Below are 21,512 nucleotides of genomic sequence, written 5' to 3' on the forward strand. Positions count from 1 at the left end.
TGGGATAGAGTAGGACTGTCTGGAGACAGAGAAAAGCAGCTATTCACTTCTGAGGAGCAAAGAAAAGGAATGCTTTCTTATCTCACAAAGTTTTCATTTGACAAACAAGAAGCTGAAAAAACTTGGGCATTTTTATTCAGACATGTATAAAAACAAAACAAAAAACTTCACTGATACAACAGACATTTTTTCCCCAGTCCCATCCAAGAGGACAGAGGTCTGAAGATAGACTTCTTTATGTTCCACCTGGAAGCTTCTCATTACTGGATCAGAATAGCTCCTAAAAGTGCGTCTTGGAGACCTTTGTGAATCAGTTCATAAGGAGTGGAGATCATTGACAACACAAATGAGCTATGGTCTACACAAAGGTGTCCAGTTGTATTTCTTTCTGAGCCCACCGCGCCATGCATACACACTTCCTGAAAGCACAAATCTGAGTGTAGAATGAAGATGTGGCTATTGGGGTTGGGTTTAATTCAGTGCAAAACCAAGAAAACAATGCCTTTTACAAGGGCTCCATCATACAGTATTCCTTAACACCTTATAAGAGTGAGTGCACTGGGACTGAAAAATTTTGAATCTTCCATCTGCTGCTTCATTAATTTCTTCAAAGCTCAGTCCCCACTTACGGTTTTTCTTTCTACAGTTTCATTATCTATAGTCAACTATAGGTTGAAGATGATAAATGGAAAATAAACAATTTATATAAACTGTACACCATTCTGAGTTGCATGATGTAATTGCATACCATCCTGCTGTCCGGAGAGGTGAATCACCCCTTTGCCCAGTGTATCCACACACAGTATAGGCTACCTGCCCCTTTGTCACTTAGCAGTCCTCCATTAGACTTTTGTAGTATCACAGTGATTGTTTACCCTTATTTTACTTAATAATAGCCCCAAAACACAAGAGCTGTGGTGCTAATAGTTCAGACATGCCAAATAGAAGCCCATAAAAGACTTCCTTTAAAATGAAAAGATGAAAGTCCTCAATAAGGAAAGAAAAAAGATAATATGCTGAGGTTGCTAAGATTCATGGTAAGAACATAACTATCTGAAATTGTGAAAGTGGGGGAAAGGAAATTAGTACTAGTTTTGCTGTCATGCTTCAAACTGCAAAACTTATGGCCATAATGCATAAATGCTTAGTTAAGATGGAAAAGGCATTAAATTATAGGGCTTGGTACTATTTGCATTTTCAGGAATTGACTGGGTTTTAAGTTGTTGTTGGTTTTGGTACTAAGGATTGAACCCAGAGGTATTCTATTGTTGAGCTATATCCCCAGACCTTTTCATTTTGTTTGAGACGGTATCACTAAGTTGTCCAGGCTGGCCTCAAACTTGTGATCCTCCTGCTTCAGCCTCCTGAGTTACTTGGATTACAGGTATGCTACTACCTAATCCCAGTTTCACTGGAATACCTGATGGAACTACTATATAAGTAAAGTGGGATAATCTTTACCTTACAAAATTGTAATGATTCGAAAAGATTATGTGAGATAATGTAGGCAAAGTTTAGCATGATGATTGGCTCATAATAAATGCTCAATTGATAGTAGTATCTCCTTCTGTTTCTTCATTCCACAAAATTTTAAGCTTCCCAGTCTTTCCAGAGGATTAAGAGTCATAAACCAAAAATTTACTTTCCTCTTCCAGGTTTCCCCCTATCCTTTCCTTAGGATACTCTGATGGGAAGTAAAAGCACACATAACAGTCTAATCCAAATAAGTAAGAGCCTGAGAGAAAGGGACCAGGGGAGTGATCCTTCATATCTCCAGGGTGTTCCCCCTGAGGAAGCTGAGGAATGGGATTGGAAAAGCACACAAAATAGGAAAACCTTCTTCTTTCCTGGGGTTGGGAAAGAGAAGAAAGTGCACAGCCAGGTACATACCACAAAATTTTTGTGTCAAAGTCTTTAAAAGCCTCCAAAGGGTTGAATGGAATTGTCTAGTACTGGAGAAATAGGGCTGAAAAGGGGAGAGGGAGTACAGAGAAGAGGGGTACCCTCTAGAGGCACTAGCTGCCATCAAATGCTCCTTGAATGTCTCAGGGAGCAGAGGTTATGTTCTCTGGGCATTAGCCTTAGGGAAAAGCCTGCTATGCCAGTAATCGGGGTTATCAAAAGCGGAGTCAGTAGCTTCTAAGCTACGTAGAGTTTTGAGGCGGGCATAACGAACATGAGGAGTTTGGTGTCCAGGTCCCTGGAAAGCTCTCATTTCTTCATACCCTTGTTCAGATGCTGGACAGGCCCCCATGGTTGCATATTCTCCACCTGGACCACTTCCACCACGCCGCCGATTCATATATTCATAGTCTTCATCTGGAGTTGTGCCAGCAGAAGGCATGATGGGCACAGGGTGGAGTGGGCAACTCTGTGTGCTGCCCAGCGAGGCACTAAGGTCTGATCCCACATCCATGTACTCATAACCCAGCTCCTCAAGGGAACCAGGCCTAGGAGGACAAGGTGGACTGTGCCTTCTCTTCCGGTTCATGTATTCATACTCCTCATCTTCATCTTCTTCTTCAGTACCCAGGACAGAACTGAGACCCACTGAAGAAAGAGTGCCTTCCCGGGAGGAAGAAGTACCTAGGATTGAGAAGAAAGAATAGGAATGTGAACCTTATGGCAATGGGCAGAAATGGGTAGGGTAAATTAGAAAAAAATGAATAGAGAGGGATGTGATCAGAGAAGTAAAAGAATTAAGAGGACCTCTGATAAAGGATTAGAGGAAGATTTGAGGAAAGCCATGGAAAAGTCAGGCACCTTTGAGGTGTGTATCTGGCATGACATAACCATTGATATCTTCTTCCTCTACCCCTGGTGGGGAGAGTGGGGTGACAGGAGTAAGCAGGCTGTGGCGCTGGGAATGGTAGGCGCTATCTCCACGTGGCCGTGGGCTCCGGCTCCGGCTCCGGCTCCGGCTTCTACACATTGACACCTTCTCTGTGAACTCAACCTCAGATCCTGTCACATGGCCCTCTGATGACTCTGATGCCAGGCGTCCTCGTGGCACTGGGTGCAGAGAGACTGGACGGGGACACCAATCACTCCCCCCACAAGCTGCAGAATCCTAAGGAGAAAAATAATATAAGGAGATTTATACAAAGATGAGGAAAGAAGAGATGTTTGTTTAGAAGGTTAGGATGTTCAGTTCCTTCTTTTTTTCAGAATACAGATTCAACCTTAAAGGTTTCTAATGTCTCCCACATTACCCTTATCAACCCTATCAAATCCCTAAGACTCTGCCACTCTGCCCAGCAGGCCTTACCTGGCAAGCCTCCCCAAGGTTACTCTGATTCATGGGCATGTATCCAGATGATGGACTTAAAAGGCTCTGGCTCTAGAATGAAAAAAGTAATGAAAGGTTAAAATGAAGAGAGAAATCTATTTTTACCATAGGATCCTTTGATTAGTTAATCTGGTATCTTTGTGGTTAATGAGGGCTCAGGGCACACAGTATCTTGGGCAATTAGAAGGTGTCTTACCCCACGTGGCCGACTAAGTGTTCCAACTGGTAGGCTGAGGGCAGAGCCCAGTGTGGTTGCCAGGCTGTCCTCCTCTGCCTCCAAGTCTAGGTCTAGGTCAAGTTCTGGCTCCAACTCTACTTCCTCCAGTTCCTTGTTTGACAAAGCAGGGGGCTCCGCCCCAGGTGGTATTCCAGGCCCACTCTCTCTCTATAGGGGAAGGTGATTGTTAAGTGGATCCTGGTTCCAGCCAAGTTCTCTTTTCTCTAAATGTCCTTGATATCTCTTAGTCCCTGCTCACCTTTATGACAAGATACCTTGGTGGATCACGGGCCATCCTGGTAAACTCATTGGCTAGTTCTTTAAAGGTTGGGCGAATATTCTCATCAATCATCCAACCTGGGGGTAAGATGGAGCAGGTAGTATGAGAAAAGGAAATACAGCCATAGAGGAATAGGGAGGGAAGTCAGAAATGGCTGAGGTCAACAGGTAACTCACACTTGACCATAACCATGTAGACATCAATGGTGCAGATCTGGGGCTGTGCTAACCGCTCCCCCTTCTCTAGCAGGTCTGGTACTTCAGCCAGTCGGAGCCCTGCATAGGGCTCAGCCCCAAAGGTCATCAACTCCCAAACTGTCACACCTGGTACAGGAAGAAATTGACTAGTCAGTACAAAAACAGTAGACATGGGCATGATGTAAAGGAAAGGCAGAACTTGATCTGATACAAGGATCTGAAAGGCTTATAGTTTATAAGAGGAGATGACTCAAAAGGCAGTTGTGGATTTTATATAGAGGTCACCCAGATGCACTGACCGTAGCTCCAGACGTCACTCTGGTGTGTGTATTTCCCAAAGTGGATACTCTCAAGGGCCATCCACTTAATTGGAGTCTGAGGATTAAAGATAAAGATGCCACCAGTTGATTTCCATAAATCTCTTAGCATTTCCAAGCCCCAAGTTATCTATCATATTTTTTCTTTGTTGCTCTCTGAACTTAAATTTCTGGCATCTCCAGTTTCCTCTCCTTGAATTCACCATAAAGTATCTGCTTACCTCAGAAAGAGACCACTGACTGCTCCCTTTCCCCTTGCTTCACTCCACCCCACCTCCTTTCCCAGCCATTGTGTCATCTCACCTTGGCCTCACTGTGTAAGAGCTGCTTATCATCAGGTGGCAGCAGGTCAGCCACACCAAAATCTGCCACTTGAACCTGACTGGGTGACTTGAGTAACACATTTCGGGCAGCCAGGTTCCTGTGCACCATACCATGTTCCTCAAGGTAGTACATACCCTGCAGGAGAAAGAAATAGTCTAAGGATTGGGGAGTCAGTTTTTGAGAATCCCCTCTAAACTCTGAAGGCCCTCTCACAACTTCAAAACGTCAGACTTCCCGACCCTTCCTGACTGCCTCCAGCCTGGCAGTTATTATAGAAATACTCCATGCCCCTCTCACCTTGGCAATTTGTACTCCCCAGTTGAGTAGCAGCTGTGGCCCCAGTGCCCCCCGGTGTTGTCTCACATGATCCAGTAGGGAACCCAGAGGCAAGTACTGAGTGACAAGTTGCAGAGATGACCCTGGGCATAGTCCCAGCAACCGAACAATGTGTGCATGGTCTAGGCTGCCAATGGCCAGCATATGCTACAAAATACAAGAGGTGTTTATCCAGGGAACAACAGGTTCATGTATACTCAACACACACACCCAGACCATGATTTCCCCCAAAGCCAAATATTGTAGCACAGTTAACATGGTATCTGCTAACACAGGACTCTGATTCTATATGACCATATGTAATATTGTCCTCTCTCCTAGTGGCATACAGAATCCCCTTCCTTCACTTACATCTGTTACATCTTGGAAACTTTGTCGTCCACTCTTGTCCTCAATGACTTTAATGCAAACTGGAATCTTGATTGATTCACCTTCGGGGATCCATATTCCCTGGAAAGTTAAGGGTGGGAGTCAAAGGAGGGTCATTTTCCCCAGGTCAGTCCTTTTCCAGAATTTTTTTTTCCACTTTGGTAGTACTGGGGATTGAACTCAGGTGTGCTGTACCACTGAGCTACATTCCCAGCCCTTTTTATTTTTTATTTTGAGACAGGGTCTCACTTGCCACCACACCAGGCAAGGAAGTCCTTTGCCAAAATCTTTCTTCCCTCTGCCCTAGATCCTTTTTCCATCCCCCCATACTTCTGTAGGTCACTCACTTTGTGCACTGTTCCAAAGACGCCTGAACCCAGTACTTTAAGCTTCCTCAGCTCTGTCTCTTTGAAGATTCTGGCGAAGACTTTGTTAGCTTTCTCACTGGGATCCAGAGGCTCTATACTCTGAGGAGTGGATGGGAAGGAGGTTCTCAGGAAAGCCCAGTCTCATGTCCCTCTCCTACCTGCTCCCCATAGATGGATACCAAAGGCAGCAGAACCCAATGAACTAAGGGCAGGAAGAGGAATAGTCATTAGTCCTGGGAAACATCATAGGCAGATTGAGGAATAATAGGCCCTGAGAACTGAGGAAGTTTTTTGTGCTTTTTTTTTAATATTTATTTTTTAGTTGTAGTTGGACACAATACCTTTATTTTATTTATTTATATGTGGCGCTGAAGATCAAACCCAGGGCCTCGCACATGCTAGATGAGCATTTTACTGCTGAGCCACAATCCCAGCCCATTTTTGCTTTTTAAATCAGGAGTCAAGCAGTTTGGGTTTCCCCTTTGAGAGAATAGTAGGAGGGGGCTGAGGAAACTTAGTCATACTATCACCTTAAGGGTCTTTTACACAATGTTCTGGCTTTGGAAAGCACTTTCACAAACATTATCCCCTTTCACCCCATCCTAGAAAGAAGAATGTTAATTTCTCTGTATAGATTCTTAAACTGAGGCACAGAGAAGGCACATAACTTCTTCAAAGTCACATAGCAAAATATTATCTTTCTGTGAGTGTGTATAGTACTGGGGATTGAACCCAGGGATGTTCTGCCACTGAGCTATAGCCCCAACCCTTTTTTATTTTGAGCCAGGGTCTTGCTAGGTTGCCTGGGATAATCTTGAACTTTAGAAGCCTCTATCTCAACTTCCTAAGTAGTTGGGATTACAGTCATGCACCACTGTACCCAGCTCCTCATATGGCAAATTAATGGCAAAATCAGAAATATAATGTAAGCCTCCCAATTCCCAGTGTTCTTTCTAGTGGACTATACTATTTCCTTGAAGAAAGGGATTAAATCTCCAGAGAAAGATGAGGAAAGCCTCATCCCATCATTTATCCCTGGATACCTCTCAAAATTAAGCTAAATACTCACCTCACCCCGTTCCAAATAGCGTCTCATAGCCCTTTTATTCTGAATCCGGCGCCCACGCCAATACAGAAAAGTGCCGCCCAGAATCAGGAAAATCACTGCCAAACCTACTGTCAAAGCCATTGCCAGATGGGTTTTGCTATGGAATACAAAGAAATCTAGGTGTATTTACATCTCCCTCACAAACGTCATCTATATTTGTGTTAAAGGTATAGTGCAAATCTGGAGCAAGTTAACATTTATATATACATATATTCTTGAGCAATGAAGGGGTTAACCTAAATCTTGGCTCTCCCCAACTCAAGTTAACCACCCTCTCTCCCTAGTTTCTCTCCCAATTACACCAGCTTCCAAAATCTCCAAGCCCATCTTACCTGATCAGCACCAGTGTTTGGCCTAAACAATCTTTTAGCTCTGGTCCCTTACACCTAGAGAAGAAAATCACCCTCTTAGATAGGCACTTGGACAACAGAGACTTAAATCCAACAGCTTAACATCAAAAGCTTATTTCAGAACCTACTATGGATCCCATCCTGGGCTCCAAAGTCTATCCCAAGACTCAGTCTCCATCTTCAGCTTACCAGCCCTCTCCAATCCTCCCTTAAATGACCCAGATCTGAGGTTATTCCAGGTTCCTAAAACTGAGTTTGCCTTCTTCCTCCAATCCATTACTACAGAGCTGGGAGTAATTCTTAAATCACAGTCCCTGTCTTACTCCTATTCCACTTACCCTAGATCTGTGCTTCTACCTTTTTCCCTGACCCCCTCTTTTTATCATCCCATCACTGACCCCTGGGTGCAGTTCTCATGGCAGGGCCGACATTCATTCTGAACATCCGGGTACTTGTAGATGGGGCCCTTAGCACCTAGGACTCCATGAGGGCAGCTGCTCACACAGTGGGGCCCATCTCGAAAATGGGCACACTGGGCACAAGCATCAGAGCCCTGGGTAGAAGAGAGAAGGTCAGGATCCTAGAATGGGATCCTAATGTTAATTCCATACCTCCTAACAAGAACCAACCCAGCCATTCAGATGTATTTACAGGATCCTCCACATACTCTATCATTGTCTGGTCTCTTTATGCTATGATGGGAATTTGAACATATCATTCCTTGGACACTCTAAGTCTTGCCCTTCCCTGTCTCCCTTAGAGATACTATACCGAGCCATTGCATGTGGCAATGCCCTCCATGGGTTGGCATTCCGGGTGGCAGGAGAAGCATTCAGCCTCCTGGGCAAACTCACGAGGCTCCCTGCAGTGAGGGATAAAGGAAGAGGGGTCACTTCCAAGTCCTGAATTTAATTCCCTGATCCTGAATGAGGATCTCCTACCTCATTCCCACCAAGACTGTCAGGTGCCACCTGGACAGCTACATCCCAGGCCTACCCAACCCCTTTTTTTTGCAGGGGGTGTATAGAGGATTGAACCATCCAGTGGGTAAGTGCCCAGTGCCCACATTCCCATCCCTTTTTATTTTTCATTTTGAGACAGGGTGTCACTGAATTGCTTAGGGCCTAAGTGGCTGAGGCTGGCTTTGAACTTGCAAACTGCCTGTCTCAGCTTCCCAAGTCATAGGGATTATAGGCATATACCATAGTGCCCAGCACACCCCATCCCTTCTTGACTGCCTCCCCTCACTGTACCCATTTAGAAAGTTGCAGTGGGTCACACAGACACCCCCTCGGCTGTAGTTTCGACAGGATAAGCACTGACCAGGGCCTGGGCCCCAGCATCCTCCAGCGGAGCACAGTGGGTCACACACTTTGCCCTCTGCCACTGGAAAAGAAGGGATAAATTAGGAGAGGAGTCTGAGGACTTCTGGAAAGCCCTCTCCTGAATCCTTCCTCATTATTTCTAGCCTAACACTCCCCTTCTCTTTGGTTCCATCCCCCAACACTACTCCCACATCTGGGACAGAATAGTCCTTACACCCTTGCCTTCCTGACTCCTTATTCTCACCACCCACTGGGCCTTTTCCCTCACCACAGTCTCTGCGGGGCCGATTATGCTTGATGTCTAGTCTTTCTTCTGCAGGCCCCCGAAGCAGCCTGGTCCAGTTCAGAGAGTGGTGGTAGCAGAGCTGCCGATTGGCACTTATGTAGATACGCCCAGCACTAATTTCCTTTAGGGATCGCAGGCCCAGAGATGTGACATTCAAGTTCTTCATAATCAATAATGAGAAGCCCCGGCTGAGAATAAGGAGACAGGATGAGAGGGCAGACTACAAATGGAAAATTAAGAAGATTCACTTTTCATTCAACAAATCTGTTCTGGGTTAGACAAAGGAAATCACCCTCCTTTTCCTTTTTCCCCTTTCCCCATAAAATTTGAAGAAGCTTTGGGCCTGCTGCATGAGATGTTACTGTATATTTTTAAAAAGATTACTCAACTGTCTGGAGCTGCTACCACCTCCAAACCCCTTACTCACTTGTAAAGGCTTCTGCCTCCAATGGTTGTCAGGTTGGAAAAAACACTGAAGTTATGCATGTGAGGAGGCCAAGACTGGATGTTCAGGTAACCTGAGGGATTAAAGAAACGCATTTGAGCAAGGAGCCATCTCCCCTTCCTCTTTTGCAGGTTCTTCTGGCCCCTCGCCTATTCCTTGGGACATGATTTTCTCAAGCAGATATACAGCAGTTTTTGCCAATGGTTAATGTATTCCTCCAAGAGAAGGCAGCTTCTTCTCCCACTCACCTGTGATCTCTCGTACTGTCCGGAAGACATTGAGCTTCTCAGGGTCCAGTGCAGGGATCTTGTGCCAGGGATCTCTGGGGAGAACAGTAAAAATTGGTCAATAAGGTGGAGATATAGGGGCCCGGGATGTGGCTCAGGCAGTAGCGCGCTTGCCTGGCATGCGTGTGGCCCGGGTTCGATCCTCAGCACCACATACCAACAAAGATGTTGTGTGTGCCGAGAACTAAAAAATAAATATTAAAAAAAATTTCTCTCTCTCTCTCTCTCTCCTCTCTCACTCTCTCTTTAAAAAAAAGAAAAAAAAAAGGTGGAGATATAACTCGGTAGTAAGGAGTACACTTACTAGGCAAGTGCTCTACCACTGAACTCACCCCTAACCCAATTGAACTTGATTTCTAAAAGCCATTTTCTACCCAAATAAAACAGGGCTCTTTGAAGAAAAGATTTCAGCAGGGAAAATATAACCTGAGCCTACAGCACCTTGTGCTGGAAAAGAAAGGAAGTGCTCAAAGAAGGCAGGATACCCATGCAAAGAGCACGGGAACCAGCTTGAAAGGGTTCCCAATGGCCAAAGGAAGGGACACCGGAACAATAAAATAAATAATGACTGTAAAGGTTCATAAACCATTGAATATTAAGTATCCACACTGATAAAATAAATCAGGGTTGGGAGTGTAGCTGGAGCACTTGCCTAGCAGGCACAAGGGTCTGGGTTCAATACCTAGCACCATTAAATAAATAAATAAATAAATAGGAAGGAGAGACTCTTCCTAATTCTAGAATGCCAACGAATAAATGCAGAAGGAATAAGAGAATTAATTTATCAACCTTAGGCATAATAAATGATTCAAGCAAATGTCTCTTAATATATTAATTTCAAAGGGGCATAATAGTAATTATAGTGGAAAAAAACTATTAGATATCTCCTTATCCAAGTTAGGAAGATTATCATCAGCAATGGAACAAATCAACAACATCCCTTGTATCCTTGATATGATGTACCACAAATACAACATCTGAGATACAGCTATCAAAAATACCTAATTTGGCTAGGGATATATAGCTCAATGATAGAACCCTTGTCTAGCATGTGTGAGGCCCAGAATAATTAGATCCATGCCACCAAAAAAAGAAAGAAGGAAAAAAAAAAAGAATTAGGATACATCAACAAATCCAAATTGAAAAATATTATACTAGTTACCTGACCTGTACTCATCAACAATGTCAATGTCATGAAAGATAAGCAAAAGCTGAGGAACTATTATAGATTAAAGGAGATTAAAGAGACATAGTAACTGAATGTAGGACATTAGTAGAACAATTAGTGAATTCTGAGAAAGGTCTATAAACTAGATAATATTTGATTACAATGTTTTTTGTTTATTTTGGGTTTTTCTTGGGGAGTTGTGGTACTGGGGTTTGACCTCAGGGACACTCTAACACTGAGCTACTCCCCAGGCCTTTTAATTTTGAGGGGGAGACAGGGTCTCACTAAATTGCCAAGGCTGGTCTCAAATTTGTGATCCCCCTGCTTCAGTCTGTACTTTTGGGATTACAGGCATGCACCACAGCACCCAGCCTCAATATTAATTTTTTTAATTTACATACAACTACACTTTGGTTAGATAAAAAATGTTCTTGGGGGTGTGTAACTCAATGGTAGAACAAATACTTAGCAGGTGCAAGGCCCTGGGCTCAATCCCTAGTACCAAAAGAAAAAAAATGTTATTGTTTTCAAAGAATACACACTGAAATACAACAGAGGTAGGGGAGCACATGACTGAAGCTTCACCATCCAGTGGTTCAGAAACACAATACTCTGAGTAGTATGTGTGTATGAGTAGAGAGGAATGATAAAATCATGTGTGATATGTTAACATTCGGGTAATGTGAGTAAAGAGCGTATAGAAAATATATCATTCTTGCAACTGCAGTGTAGATCTAAAATTATGTGCAAGTAAAAAGTGAAAACAGCAGGTGGCTATAGTCTTCCCCACCCCATTCCTACATACACAGTTTAAGTGCTAACCTATGGATCAGAAAGTCCCTTTGACCTTTGTTGTTTCAAGGAGGAGAACTAGAGAAAAGAGCTAGAACAGCATATTTCTCCCCCCCCCCCAGTGGACACGACATCTTTATTTTATTTTTATATGGTGCTAAGGATCGAACCCAGTGCCCCACGCATGCCAGGCGAAAGCGCTACCCCTTGAGCCACATCCCCAACCCAAGAACAGCATATTTCTATCTGAAATTGAAAGACAAACTTTTAGACACTGTCCCTGTACAGCATCAGTCCTCAGAGTGACACTGGATTGCTAAAGGATGTCCCTGAGGGGATTCAAGCTCAGGATAGGAGGTTGAGTTCAGCATTCTCTCAGTTCCTTTTCTACTGCTAAGGTTTTATGACTTACATTCCTGGTCAGCTCTACATAGGGAAGGTTTAGGCTGATTAAATGAACTGTGTGGGTGGTTGGGGTAGGACCTGGGGAGAGAAGGCACAATCTCTACTAACCCATTGAGGCCAGTGATAAGAAAGTCCAAGTTGCCCAGGATCTTGGTGCAATTCACAAACCCATCGATGTTGCTGGAGTCCACAGTCTGGTAGCGGCTCCCAGAGCCTGTCCCCTCACAGGCTGCAAATACAAAAGAAGCTCAGTGAAGGGAGGTGGCCTGACTAGTCTCAGAGAAAAGGATGTCTCGTCATAATTTCTTACCATCTCCTACTCACCCTTAGGGCATAGCCCACCACAAGGCTCACATATCTTCAGCCCATTTTTATCTACTTCCATCTTGTCAGGAGGACATGCTCTGACACAGGAGGTCTGATCCACCACAAAGTTATCTAGAGAAGAAGGCACCATTAGAGATGAGAGGGGAATACTGCCAACATACCAATGGAATGCCTCTTCTGAGTCCTTGCTCCCTCTTGCTCTGCACTAAATTTGCCCCATTTTAGGTTACTTAAGTGCTATCCTATAGATTAGAAAGTCCTTTTGCTCTATGCAGCTCCTAAGGGCCATAGCTGGAGGTCATGCAGATGGAACAATGAAGTCTGCTCTTTGTTGCTGCTAAAGGCCATAGTTGTTAGGATAGGACACAGAGGTCACTCATGAGGGAAGTTAGTGATCACAACCATTTACTGTCTAGGTCTCCTATTTGTCACCTAACTCAATCCATTTTGACTCTCAAAAGTATGTCTGAAAACCTGCATCCACTATCCTTGTTCCTTCCTGTCACTTACGGGGACAACTGGCTACACAAACTCCTCCATACTGGTACTTGGTGTGAGGATTGGGTTCCAGCTGGAAAGTTAGCTTGTTGTACACAAGGGGCTGTGGGCACCGGGGCACACAGGCTCCACTGTCATTGAAGTGTCGGCAGGCCTAAGAACACAGATTGAAAATTTGTAGCACATACGCAGTACCCTATTTCCTCCCCCAAACCCACATCCCCATTTCAGAACCCAGGCACATAGAGTGAATACATACAAAGCAGTCAGTGTCCTGAGGGCCTGAGCAGCCCCCTGCACACTCATCATGACAGCACTGGTTGGGGTTGGGCCCAAAGCAGTGGCCATTACATTGAGGGGCACAGATGGTCTTGGTTACTATGGAAGAAGAGAAAGCATGGCTGTCAGGACTCTTTGGATTGAATTCTGAACCCATTAGTCCATTCCTACCCTCAGACTGACACAGGCTTGGGTAGGCAAGAATATGAAACTTGAAGTTTTTAGAGGGAAATTCAAACCCACATGTCTGGCAGTCTTCTGGTCCAGGACCCCAACATCGCCCTTTGCAGACCTCATGACAGGGGAGACCTGATGGGAAGGAAGAGAACACAGGGGCTATTGGGTCTAAGATAGGCTTGCTTACTTGAATCAACAGGGTATGATGTCAGCACACAGGCACCTCAATCCTGGGAAGCAAAAGTCAGGGCAGTGTCCCTCCCCGCCCTTGGAGAGCAGGGCTGGGCTCAAGTGAACCTGTCAACAAGGGGTGGAGCCCCCGCCTCCACACCGCCCACTGGGCAGCTGAATGGGAGGGACTGGGGCAAATGCCAAGCTCTGCCCCAACCTCAACCCAGGAACTCAGTTCTTTCTGGGCAAACTGAACCCAGCAGAAATTGTCCCTGTGAATGAACAGGGAGTACTAGATTCTGGTCAGTGCAGGCAGGGAGATCTCAGAGCAGAAAGAGTAATGGATGTGCAGTGCAAAGGCCTGGCTTCCCTAATTAGTACCCGGAGATTTTGGCCCCCTTTCCTAATACACTGCTTCTGTGGTTTGGATTCCAGGAGACTGACCTAGTATCTTCTGACAGGCTTTTGGGCCTAGGGCTTGAGGTGACTGTTCAGTGGAGGGGCAGGTTCAGACTAGGGATGTAATGAACATGGGAAAGGAGTCACTGATTTGGTGGGACAGGATCATAGCCTTGATCATAGCCACTCACAGTTTCTGCCATTGTCCTTCACCACTATCTCAGCATCTCGGTCTCTCACGATGTCCCTCCAGTCAATTGTGTCCATGTGGCAAAGCTTATCATTCTTCTCAATATAAACGCCCCCTGACAGAATCTCTGAGGTAGGGAAAAGAAGTGACAAGCTAAGAAATACAGCATTCCTTTTCCCTACCTCCCGACAAGTCCAAAAGGACACCAGGGACCGGGGAGCAGGGGAAACACGGCAGACAGTCCAATCAGATCCTTCACTGCAGGAAAGAGGAGGAGTCAGGCCAAAGAAACTCCCGCCACTTCAGACACCTGTCCAGATCCGGTTTAGCCAGTGGAGGAGGGGAAGGAAAAGAAAGGACATCTCTGACTCAATGCCCCCTCCCCCCGGGCCTACCTGAGTGTTTTCCAACTGACTGGGACAGGGAGAGTAGAAGGTTGCCTGATGGTATTTAATCCCTACAGTCCTCCATCTTGTGGGGATTGGAGAGGGAATGAAGGTAGGATTCCAGGGAAGGAGGGATATCAAGGTACACTGTACTTTGCAACAAGAGGCATGGGTAATAAACCCAGCTCCAACTCCAGCCCCACCATGACATAAGGACCCACTCTCCTGAACAGATGCCCTGAGCTTCCTATTGGGTCCTCTACTTAATGAGTGGAGAGTCTTTAGACCATACTGGTCAAGGTGTTGAGCACCTTAGAAAGAGCACTTAGAGTGAGGAGTCTTGGGTCATCATCAAGGAGATATCTGCCAGCAGGATGGCTGAGGGCAAGGCCAGAAGGAATCTTTAGGAACTGACCGGTGAGCTGAGTGAAACGGAGCTGGCGCAGAGCGTGGCTAGAGTTGGTGTTGTAGTTCAACATGACAAAGATGGCAAACTTCCCATCATAGACCTGGGTCCCTCTCACCACTCGAAGGTTGGGCAGTGGTAGAGTAGAAAATTCATTCATGGCCACAAGGACATAGCCTGTCACTTCTCGGATCCACTGTGAGGGGGCAGATTATGTCAATGAGAGAGACAATGGAGCAAAAGATCTTAGTCCCCTTTCCCTCCTTAAGGAATTAAGGATTCCCTAACTCTTCTTTTTTGTTTCAGTGCTAGGGATATAACACAGGGCATCACACATGTTAGGCAAGCACTCTATCTCTGAGCCACACCCCCACCCCCACTCTGGCATCCTTAACTCATTGCCCAGGTTGGCCTCCAAGGCTTAAGTGGTTGTCCTGCCTCAGCCACATGAGTAGCTGGGATTACAGCATGTGCCATTGTGCCTGACCTCTTTGAATTCCCGTTCTGGAGTAGGGGGTAAGCTATGTCACATTACTGTGTCACTTTGGTTAGTGAAAAAGGCAGCAGAAATAATTGAGGAATTCAAGTTTGCTACCTATTTTTTTCAGACCTCCTCATACCAGGGAGAAGGGTCCTGGCTTAGTCCCTTCCCCATCTCTCCAAGTGCCTCTGGGTCCTCAGGTCCTTAGGTGTCTCCCCGTATTAGTCCCTAATTACTTTGTATCACCATCTGCCCCCGTCCCCACCTAATGGCCAGTACCTACACATCCTTGACTACAGCCTTCAGATCAGAGGTCCCAGATTCCAGCCACTGTCTCCAAAATTACACAGCTTTGAATCTTAGGACTTACCTCTGAGTCTTAAGAATGCTAAACTCAGCAAAGGGTGGTCCTAAAGGAGGGAAGGAGTCTCCTTTGTACAGAATAAAGGAGAACAGGTTGAAGAAGGGATCAGACACTCTCACCTGTAAGAAGCTGAGGTCAGCATTGTGTCCTGTGAGCACAATCTCAAGGTTCCCCATCACCACTTCACATCGCTCATATTGATTGTGTAGTGTCTGGTATTGGTTCTCAGCATCACCAGTCACACTCAGCCCATTCAGGGTCCCGGGACACACTATTCAAAACACAGGAAAAGGGGCTGGGGATGTGGCTCAAGCGGTAGGGCGCTCGCCTAGCATGCGTGGGGCCCGGGTTCGATCCTCAGCAGCACCACATACCAACAAAGATGTTGTGTCCGCCGAGAACTAAGAAAAAATAAATAAATGTTAAAATTCTCTCTCTCTCTCTCTCTGTCCCCCTCTCTCTCTCACTCTCTCTTTAAAAAAAAAAAAAAAAAAAAAAACAAAACAAAACACAGGAAAAGTGGCAGAGGGCTGGATACAAAGTTTTCAGTCCCATCTGCCATCCCCCAACAACACTCCCTTGGTTGCCTTCTTCTAGTAATATTAAAGAAGGATCAAAAGGCAGCTGGCGCTGACTCTTCCTACTAGGGACAGATAGAGGTGCCAATCATGGCCTAAGAGTCTACTCCATTTTCAGAATGCCCTCACCATCCCCTGAATGAAAAGTTGACAAGATTTTCTTTTTCCACCAGGGCCCTCTGGAAGTCTTTTTCAGGTTCTACTTTGGGTACAAAAGGGTTAATCCAGAAGGAAGACATTAGGGACTGTTCCCCTCCTGGAGGGAGAAGTTAGGCAAGGATCACAACTTTGATTACCCTCCTCTCCCCCTCAACCAGGCCACTGACTTTTCTACCCCTGTCCTGCCTCTCTCTAGGTCCTGGAATAAATATCTCTTTGGGGTTAGCACACAGCCCCTATTGTGTCTACTGAGGGTGGGATGGGGGCAGAGGTGGGGGCAGTGCCCGGGGCCACAGTTCAGCCCACAATGAAGCAATTCTATCCAGGAGGAGGGGGCTGCCCCACCCTGTCCCAGATGCCGGCACCCCCCTTCACACATACCCCTCCACCCTGGAGCTTTGGTCTCAGACAAGTGACCTCACTATAGGGGGGAGCTCTGCTGGTGATGGTGGTGGGGTCAATGGCAGCTTTGTCTTTAAAGCTGGAAGATAAGAAGCTGGCAGCTTCCCCCCTCCTAAACTCTGGCTTCCCTTCTCACTCCCTTCCTCTATCCCAATATACTCCACTCACTCAGCATCCCTTTCCAGCCCTAAATAAGAAGGGAGGGAAACAGCAGAAGATACCGCCACACACACACTCCCAAGCCTTCTACCAATTTCATTGTCAGAAGAGCTTCATTAAGCTGACTTACAACGTGGCACTCCTCTCCACACAGTGGAGGCAGCCTAGACAAGGGTGCAAGCACCTAGCAGGCAGCCTGGGGTTTTCACTTTCCTTTGTAAATATGAAAGACAATGGGTGAAGGGAAATCTTGGACCCTGAAGCCTTATATATACCTGTCTCTTTTCTCTGGCTCAGTGAAAGGCCAGTGTGGAGGGTGGAGAGTAGGGGAATAGATACCACCTGTTCCAGCCACCCTTCCCTAAGGCAGTAGCAGCCCAGTGGGAGGCAAGAGTACAAAACAGAGGAGAGGGAGTTTGAGAGGCTCCAACCCCTCCTGCTAGATACACCCCTGGTCTGACCACTTGATCTTTGAGGGTTCCTCTTCCTATCACTCCCCTTGAAGGGAAGGGGTGGGCTAGTCTCAGCCAAGAGGGGTAAACAGGCAGGGAGTTCTCCAGAGGAGTCTGGGAACTCTAGGGTCCTTGGACTGAATTGAAAGAGACAAGGAAGGTTAGTCATTTCTGGAACCCCAACCCCCTTCGGGAAGGACACCCCCTTTTCTAAGTTAAGTTGCCAACCCTTCTTCCCAGATAAGGGAGAAGCCAAGATTTCTTCACAGGGAAGTAATGTGTGCATAGGTGCACGCACAACAAACACACACACGTGAACACAGCTGGCCCAGAAATCGACATTGGTCTGTCCCTAGGATCCTTATCAGGAAGTATTGCAGGTGGTAGCGTCCATCCCACCTGCCCACAGCACGGATGCAGACTTTATGTCTGTGCAAAGTCTGCGCGTGGAAGGCAATAGTTCTATAGTCCCAGTTGTCTGACACCCTGAGGGTAAAGTCCATGTTTCACACAGGGGGCAAAGGGCCTGGGCAGGAAGGGAGTATAAACAACAACTCTGGGGAGGAACCAGGCAACGTGGGGAGTAGGGCAGGAGGAAGGGAATTATAAAAACCCCTGCTGTACCCGGGAACCAGGAAAGCATAGGAGAGCCAGTGTCCCTCCTTTAGTAGAAAACATTGGGGGTGGGAGACAAGAATGTCCAGCCCCCCCTCAACCAGAGGCCTCCCCTCTGATGTCCCCCACCCCCATCACAGTAGGGACAAAGGGGCTATAGAAGGCCTGAGACAGGGCCGGATGCCCAGAGGCTACAGGATCCAGATAAAGGGTAAAGACTCAACCATGTCTACCTCCTGCCTCTCTCACGGAGGGTAGCTAGAATCTGGGACTCCTGGGTTTGGGGTTAAAGATTCCAGGGGTCTGGATGAGACAGTGATAGTCATTCACTGGCCCCTCCCACTCCAGTCCCCAGACCACCTCCCTCCACCAGCTGGGAGTGTTCACATCTCAAGATCCCAGGGGCTAAATTTAGGCCCAGCAACTGTGGGGGAAGCACAGGTGGTTTCTCCCACTCCCACCCTGGGGAAGGGGCCCTAGCTGTGCCAAACCCCAAGCAGAGATCTGGGGGGAGGGGGAAGACTAACAAGACTCTAATCCCACAACTCTTCAGGTGTCCATAGTCCCAGAGACCCTCACATGGTTGGGCTCAGATGGCATGGACCGGGAAGAGGAATAGAGATGAGTAACCCAGGACTCTGGAGTTAGATAATAAACAGAATGAGAGAGGGGTAGGAGATAGGCCTAGGAATGACTTTCCAGGACAGAAGGTTCAGAAGGTAGGCAAAGTACCCACTTGGTCCTCAAGGAAGAGAAAAAGTAAACAGAAATAAAGTCTGTATGTCATTTCCCCTACAACATTTTCCCTACCTGGCCCTGTATATAGTAGATGCTCAATAAATATTAGTTGAATTGACTAAGTGTTGACAAAGAGAGGTTGGTCAAGTTGGGGTCTAGCCAGCTTTATGTTGAGGATAACAGGCAGCCAGCCTCTGTTGGGCCTCTCACCCTGGTGTCACCTGGACTTGGCCCTGTTGTTAATCTCAGTACTCCCCAGGGCAGGCCCACTCACGGAAGAGGAGGTGCCATTTCTGTTTTTCCAACACCAGAAAACAACAACCCCCTCCAATCCTCCCACAGCTCCGCCCTGTGGGCAAAACAACGAAACTGGGGGTTGCCGAAACCCAGGGTGGGGTGAGAGCCAGGGGTGCCAGAAATCAAGCTGGGGCCCACCGCCCACCGTACCCATAACAGCTCCCATGTTTACAGAAAGGAGAATCCTGTTCTTCTCCCTGCAAAGCCCCTCAGAAGTGTGAAATACTGTTTCAACATCAATCTTACCAGAGGAGACCAATTAGAGAATCTGCGACGCCCTGAAGAAGAAGGGGTGAGCCGTCCAGGAATGCAGTCTCTGTCCGCACCACGCCGAGAACCCAAGCCTAACCGACCCTTCCCAGGTGGTCGCAGCAGACTCAGGGTCGCAGCCCCAGCCTGGCACTCCTTTGCCTTCGCCCCTGCCCTCAGGGTCTGCACGCATTCAGTCCGGCTCCCAGATTCCAGCCAGTTGGTGCACCCACGCCACTTACCTGCCTGCGAGTTGCCCACCTCGGAGCCCCGGGCCAGGCTGAGAACGAAACCCAGCACCTGCAGAGCCCGATTTGCCTTCATGACTCCAGTGGAGAGCGAAGAGGGCCCAGCCGAGTCCGGCCCGGGGGGCCCCTGGACTAGGACATCGAAGCGACAGCCACCTGAGCCGCCAGCGAATTGGTGGCGGCGGCGGCGGTGGCGGCGGAGGTTGCAAACTGCAATCGGAGCCGGAGCCGAAGTCCGGAGCGGGATGGCAGGGGAGGGTGTAAGTCTGGGAGAGAGGGAGGGAGGGAGGGAACGTAGAGGGAAGGGGGTGAGTCACGGCCGCGCCCCCTCCCGTGCGAGGCTGGAGTAGGGATTGCTGCAGTCTCCGACAGCCGGCCCAGAGCGTGCCACCCGCGCCCCACCGACCCGCAGCGCGGCCAAGCAGATCGAACCGAGTGTCACTCTAACATTTCTTTAGGAGCTGGGCTAAGGGAAGATCGAAATTGGAAAAGCCCCCAATTCGGGGAAGGTTTTGAATGCGGTTGGGGAGAGAGCTCTAAAGCCCGGCCCCCTGAAAGTTGGCCTCGCCCCTTATCCAAATCACTCAACTCCCCTAGCCGGTTGGGTCACTTGAGGGATTTTCTCTGAATGTGAATATTTCTCTGTGTGTTTTGAGTGGGGAGGGTCGGGCCCCCCCCCCTCACGCTCAGTCCACCTCAGTTTCCCCGAGACTCAAAGCCCCATAATTCATCCACCCTGCCCGGGAACCAGAGCCCCAGAGGCCGCGTGAAATTGCACTGTCTCCGGCCGCTTCCTCCTCCAGACCCGGCGCCGGCCCGGCCTCTCCGGGGGATTTGGTTGGGAGGCGGGGGGTGGTTTCCAGCCTGGGAACAGACCCCAGAGCCCGCCTCCCCACTTCGACTCGGGGAAGGGCTCCCGCACCTGTCACTGTCCCCTCTGCTGCCCCTCACGGCTGCCTGGGCGAACAGCTGCCTCCCCTTCCACTCTGGAGTGTGTGTGACCGCGCCCTCCGGGCGGTTGAAGTTCCCGCCGCTCTTTTAGGGACCCAGATGGGCACCCCGCGACCCCACCACAGTCTCTGGCACCCTCCCAGGCGCTAGAAAGGAAAGAGAAGGGAGCAGTGAAGGGGAACGCGAATAGGTCACCAGAGACTGAGTGCAAGAAATGGATGAACCCCTGGGACCTCCTACATCAGCTCCTACATCTAAGTACTGAGGCTGTCGGCCGCGTGGGGGTTTTTGCCCCCAACCCTGCCAGTTCCCGAAGGAATCCGACTGGCGCCCCCTTGTGCACAACCCGCGACAGTGAAGCCCCACAAGACGTTGTATTTCAAATCCTTTAAATTGGCTTTACAAGATCTTGAACAGAAAGCCTAATTATTTTCCCCTAGAGACTTGGAAAACAATAGACTCCCCACCCCTCTGGTACTGGGGATTGAACCCAGGATTGAGCCCAGAAAAGCGTTCTACCACTGAGCTACATTCCCAGATTTTTTTTTTTTTTTTTTTTGGGCCTGGAACTTGCCATACTCCTGCGTCCCAAGTTTCAGAGAGTTTCTTGAGGAAGAAACACCCACTACCACCACACACAAACCTCAAGACTAGAGGCTAAAATTCTTTCCTGCTCAGTATGGAAATATAACCCAGAGGATTCATTCTTTGCCAAAGGTCACCTTCCCAGGAGGTTGGCCTCACCTGGACCTGAACCTCTTGCCCAACAGTTTTACTAGTAACAACAGCAGCAAAACCATTACCATGTATATATATATACTACCATGAAACAGTTCGTTTGCAAAGCATTTCCCCAAACTTAATGCCTTAGAGAATGTGCTACTTAACATGAAAAACATGTGAGTTAGGCTACATCACTCTCCATTTTACCAGAACTGGAACTTATGATTTTTCTTCAAGTTCATCTACCTGGAGACAGTGGTCTACTGATTGGGAAGAGAGGCTCAGTGGTCTACTGATTTTACCTAGAATTTCTTTTTTTTTTTTAAAGAGAGAGTGAGAGAGGAGAGAGAGAGAGAATTTTTAATATTTATTTTTCAGTTCTCGGCGGACACAACATCTT

At 47.4% G+C, this 21,512-nt stretch overlaps 1 protein-coding gene across 1 annotated transcript; it reads right to left on the reverse strand.

Annotated features, from left to right (window-relative positions):
- Positions 1–113: 113 nt before the first annotated feature.
- On the reverse strand, positions 114–19,695 carry Erbb3 (erb-b2 receptor tyrosine kinase 3). The gene is made up of 28 exons (XM_078053328.1): positions 19,433–19,695; positions 15,661–15,812; positions 14,706–14,892; positions 13,906–14,031; positions 13,211–13,276; positions 12,948–13,066; positions 12,701–12,842; positions 12,188–12,301; positions 11,972–12,092; positions 9,460–9,533; positions 9,194–9,284; positions 8,749–8,954; positions 8,409–8,541; positions 7,927–8,017; positions 7,554–7,708; positions 7,138–7,191; positions 6,767–6,902; positions 5,677–5,796; positions 5,312–5,410; positions 4,922–5,107; positions 4,604–4,759; positions 4,283–4,358; positions 3,963–4,109; positions 3,766–3,863; positions 3,486–3,674; positions 3,269–3,340; positions 2,764–3,070; positions 114–2,586 (listed from the first exon to the last, which is right to left on the reverse strand). The coding sequence occupies exons 1-28, from the start codon at positions 19,512–19,514 to the stop codon at positions 2,060–2,062; spliced, it is 4,026 nt and encodes a 1,341-aa protein (XP_077909454.1). The 5' UTR covers positions 19,515–19,695; the 3' UTR covers positions 114–2,059.
- Positions 19,696–21,512: the final 1,817 nt, after the last annotated feature.

This window comes from Ictidomys tridecemlineatus, chromosome 6, assembly GCF_052094955.1.
Source record: "Ictidomys tridecemlineatus isolate mIctTri1 chromosome 6, mIctTri1.hap1, whole genome shotgun sequence".
NCBI classification, from domain to species: Eukaryota; Metazoa; Chordata; class Mammalia; order Rodentia; family Sciuridae; genus Ictidomys; species Ictidomys tridecemlineatus.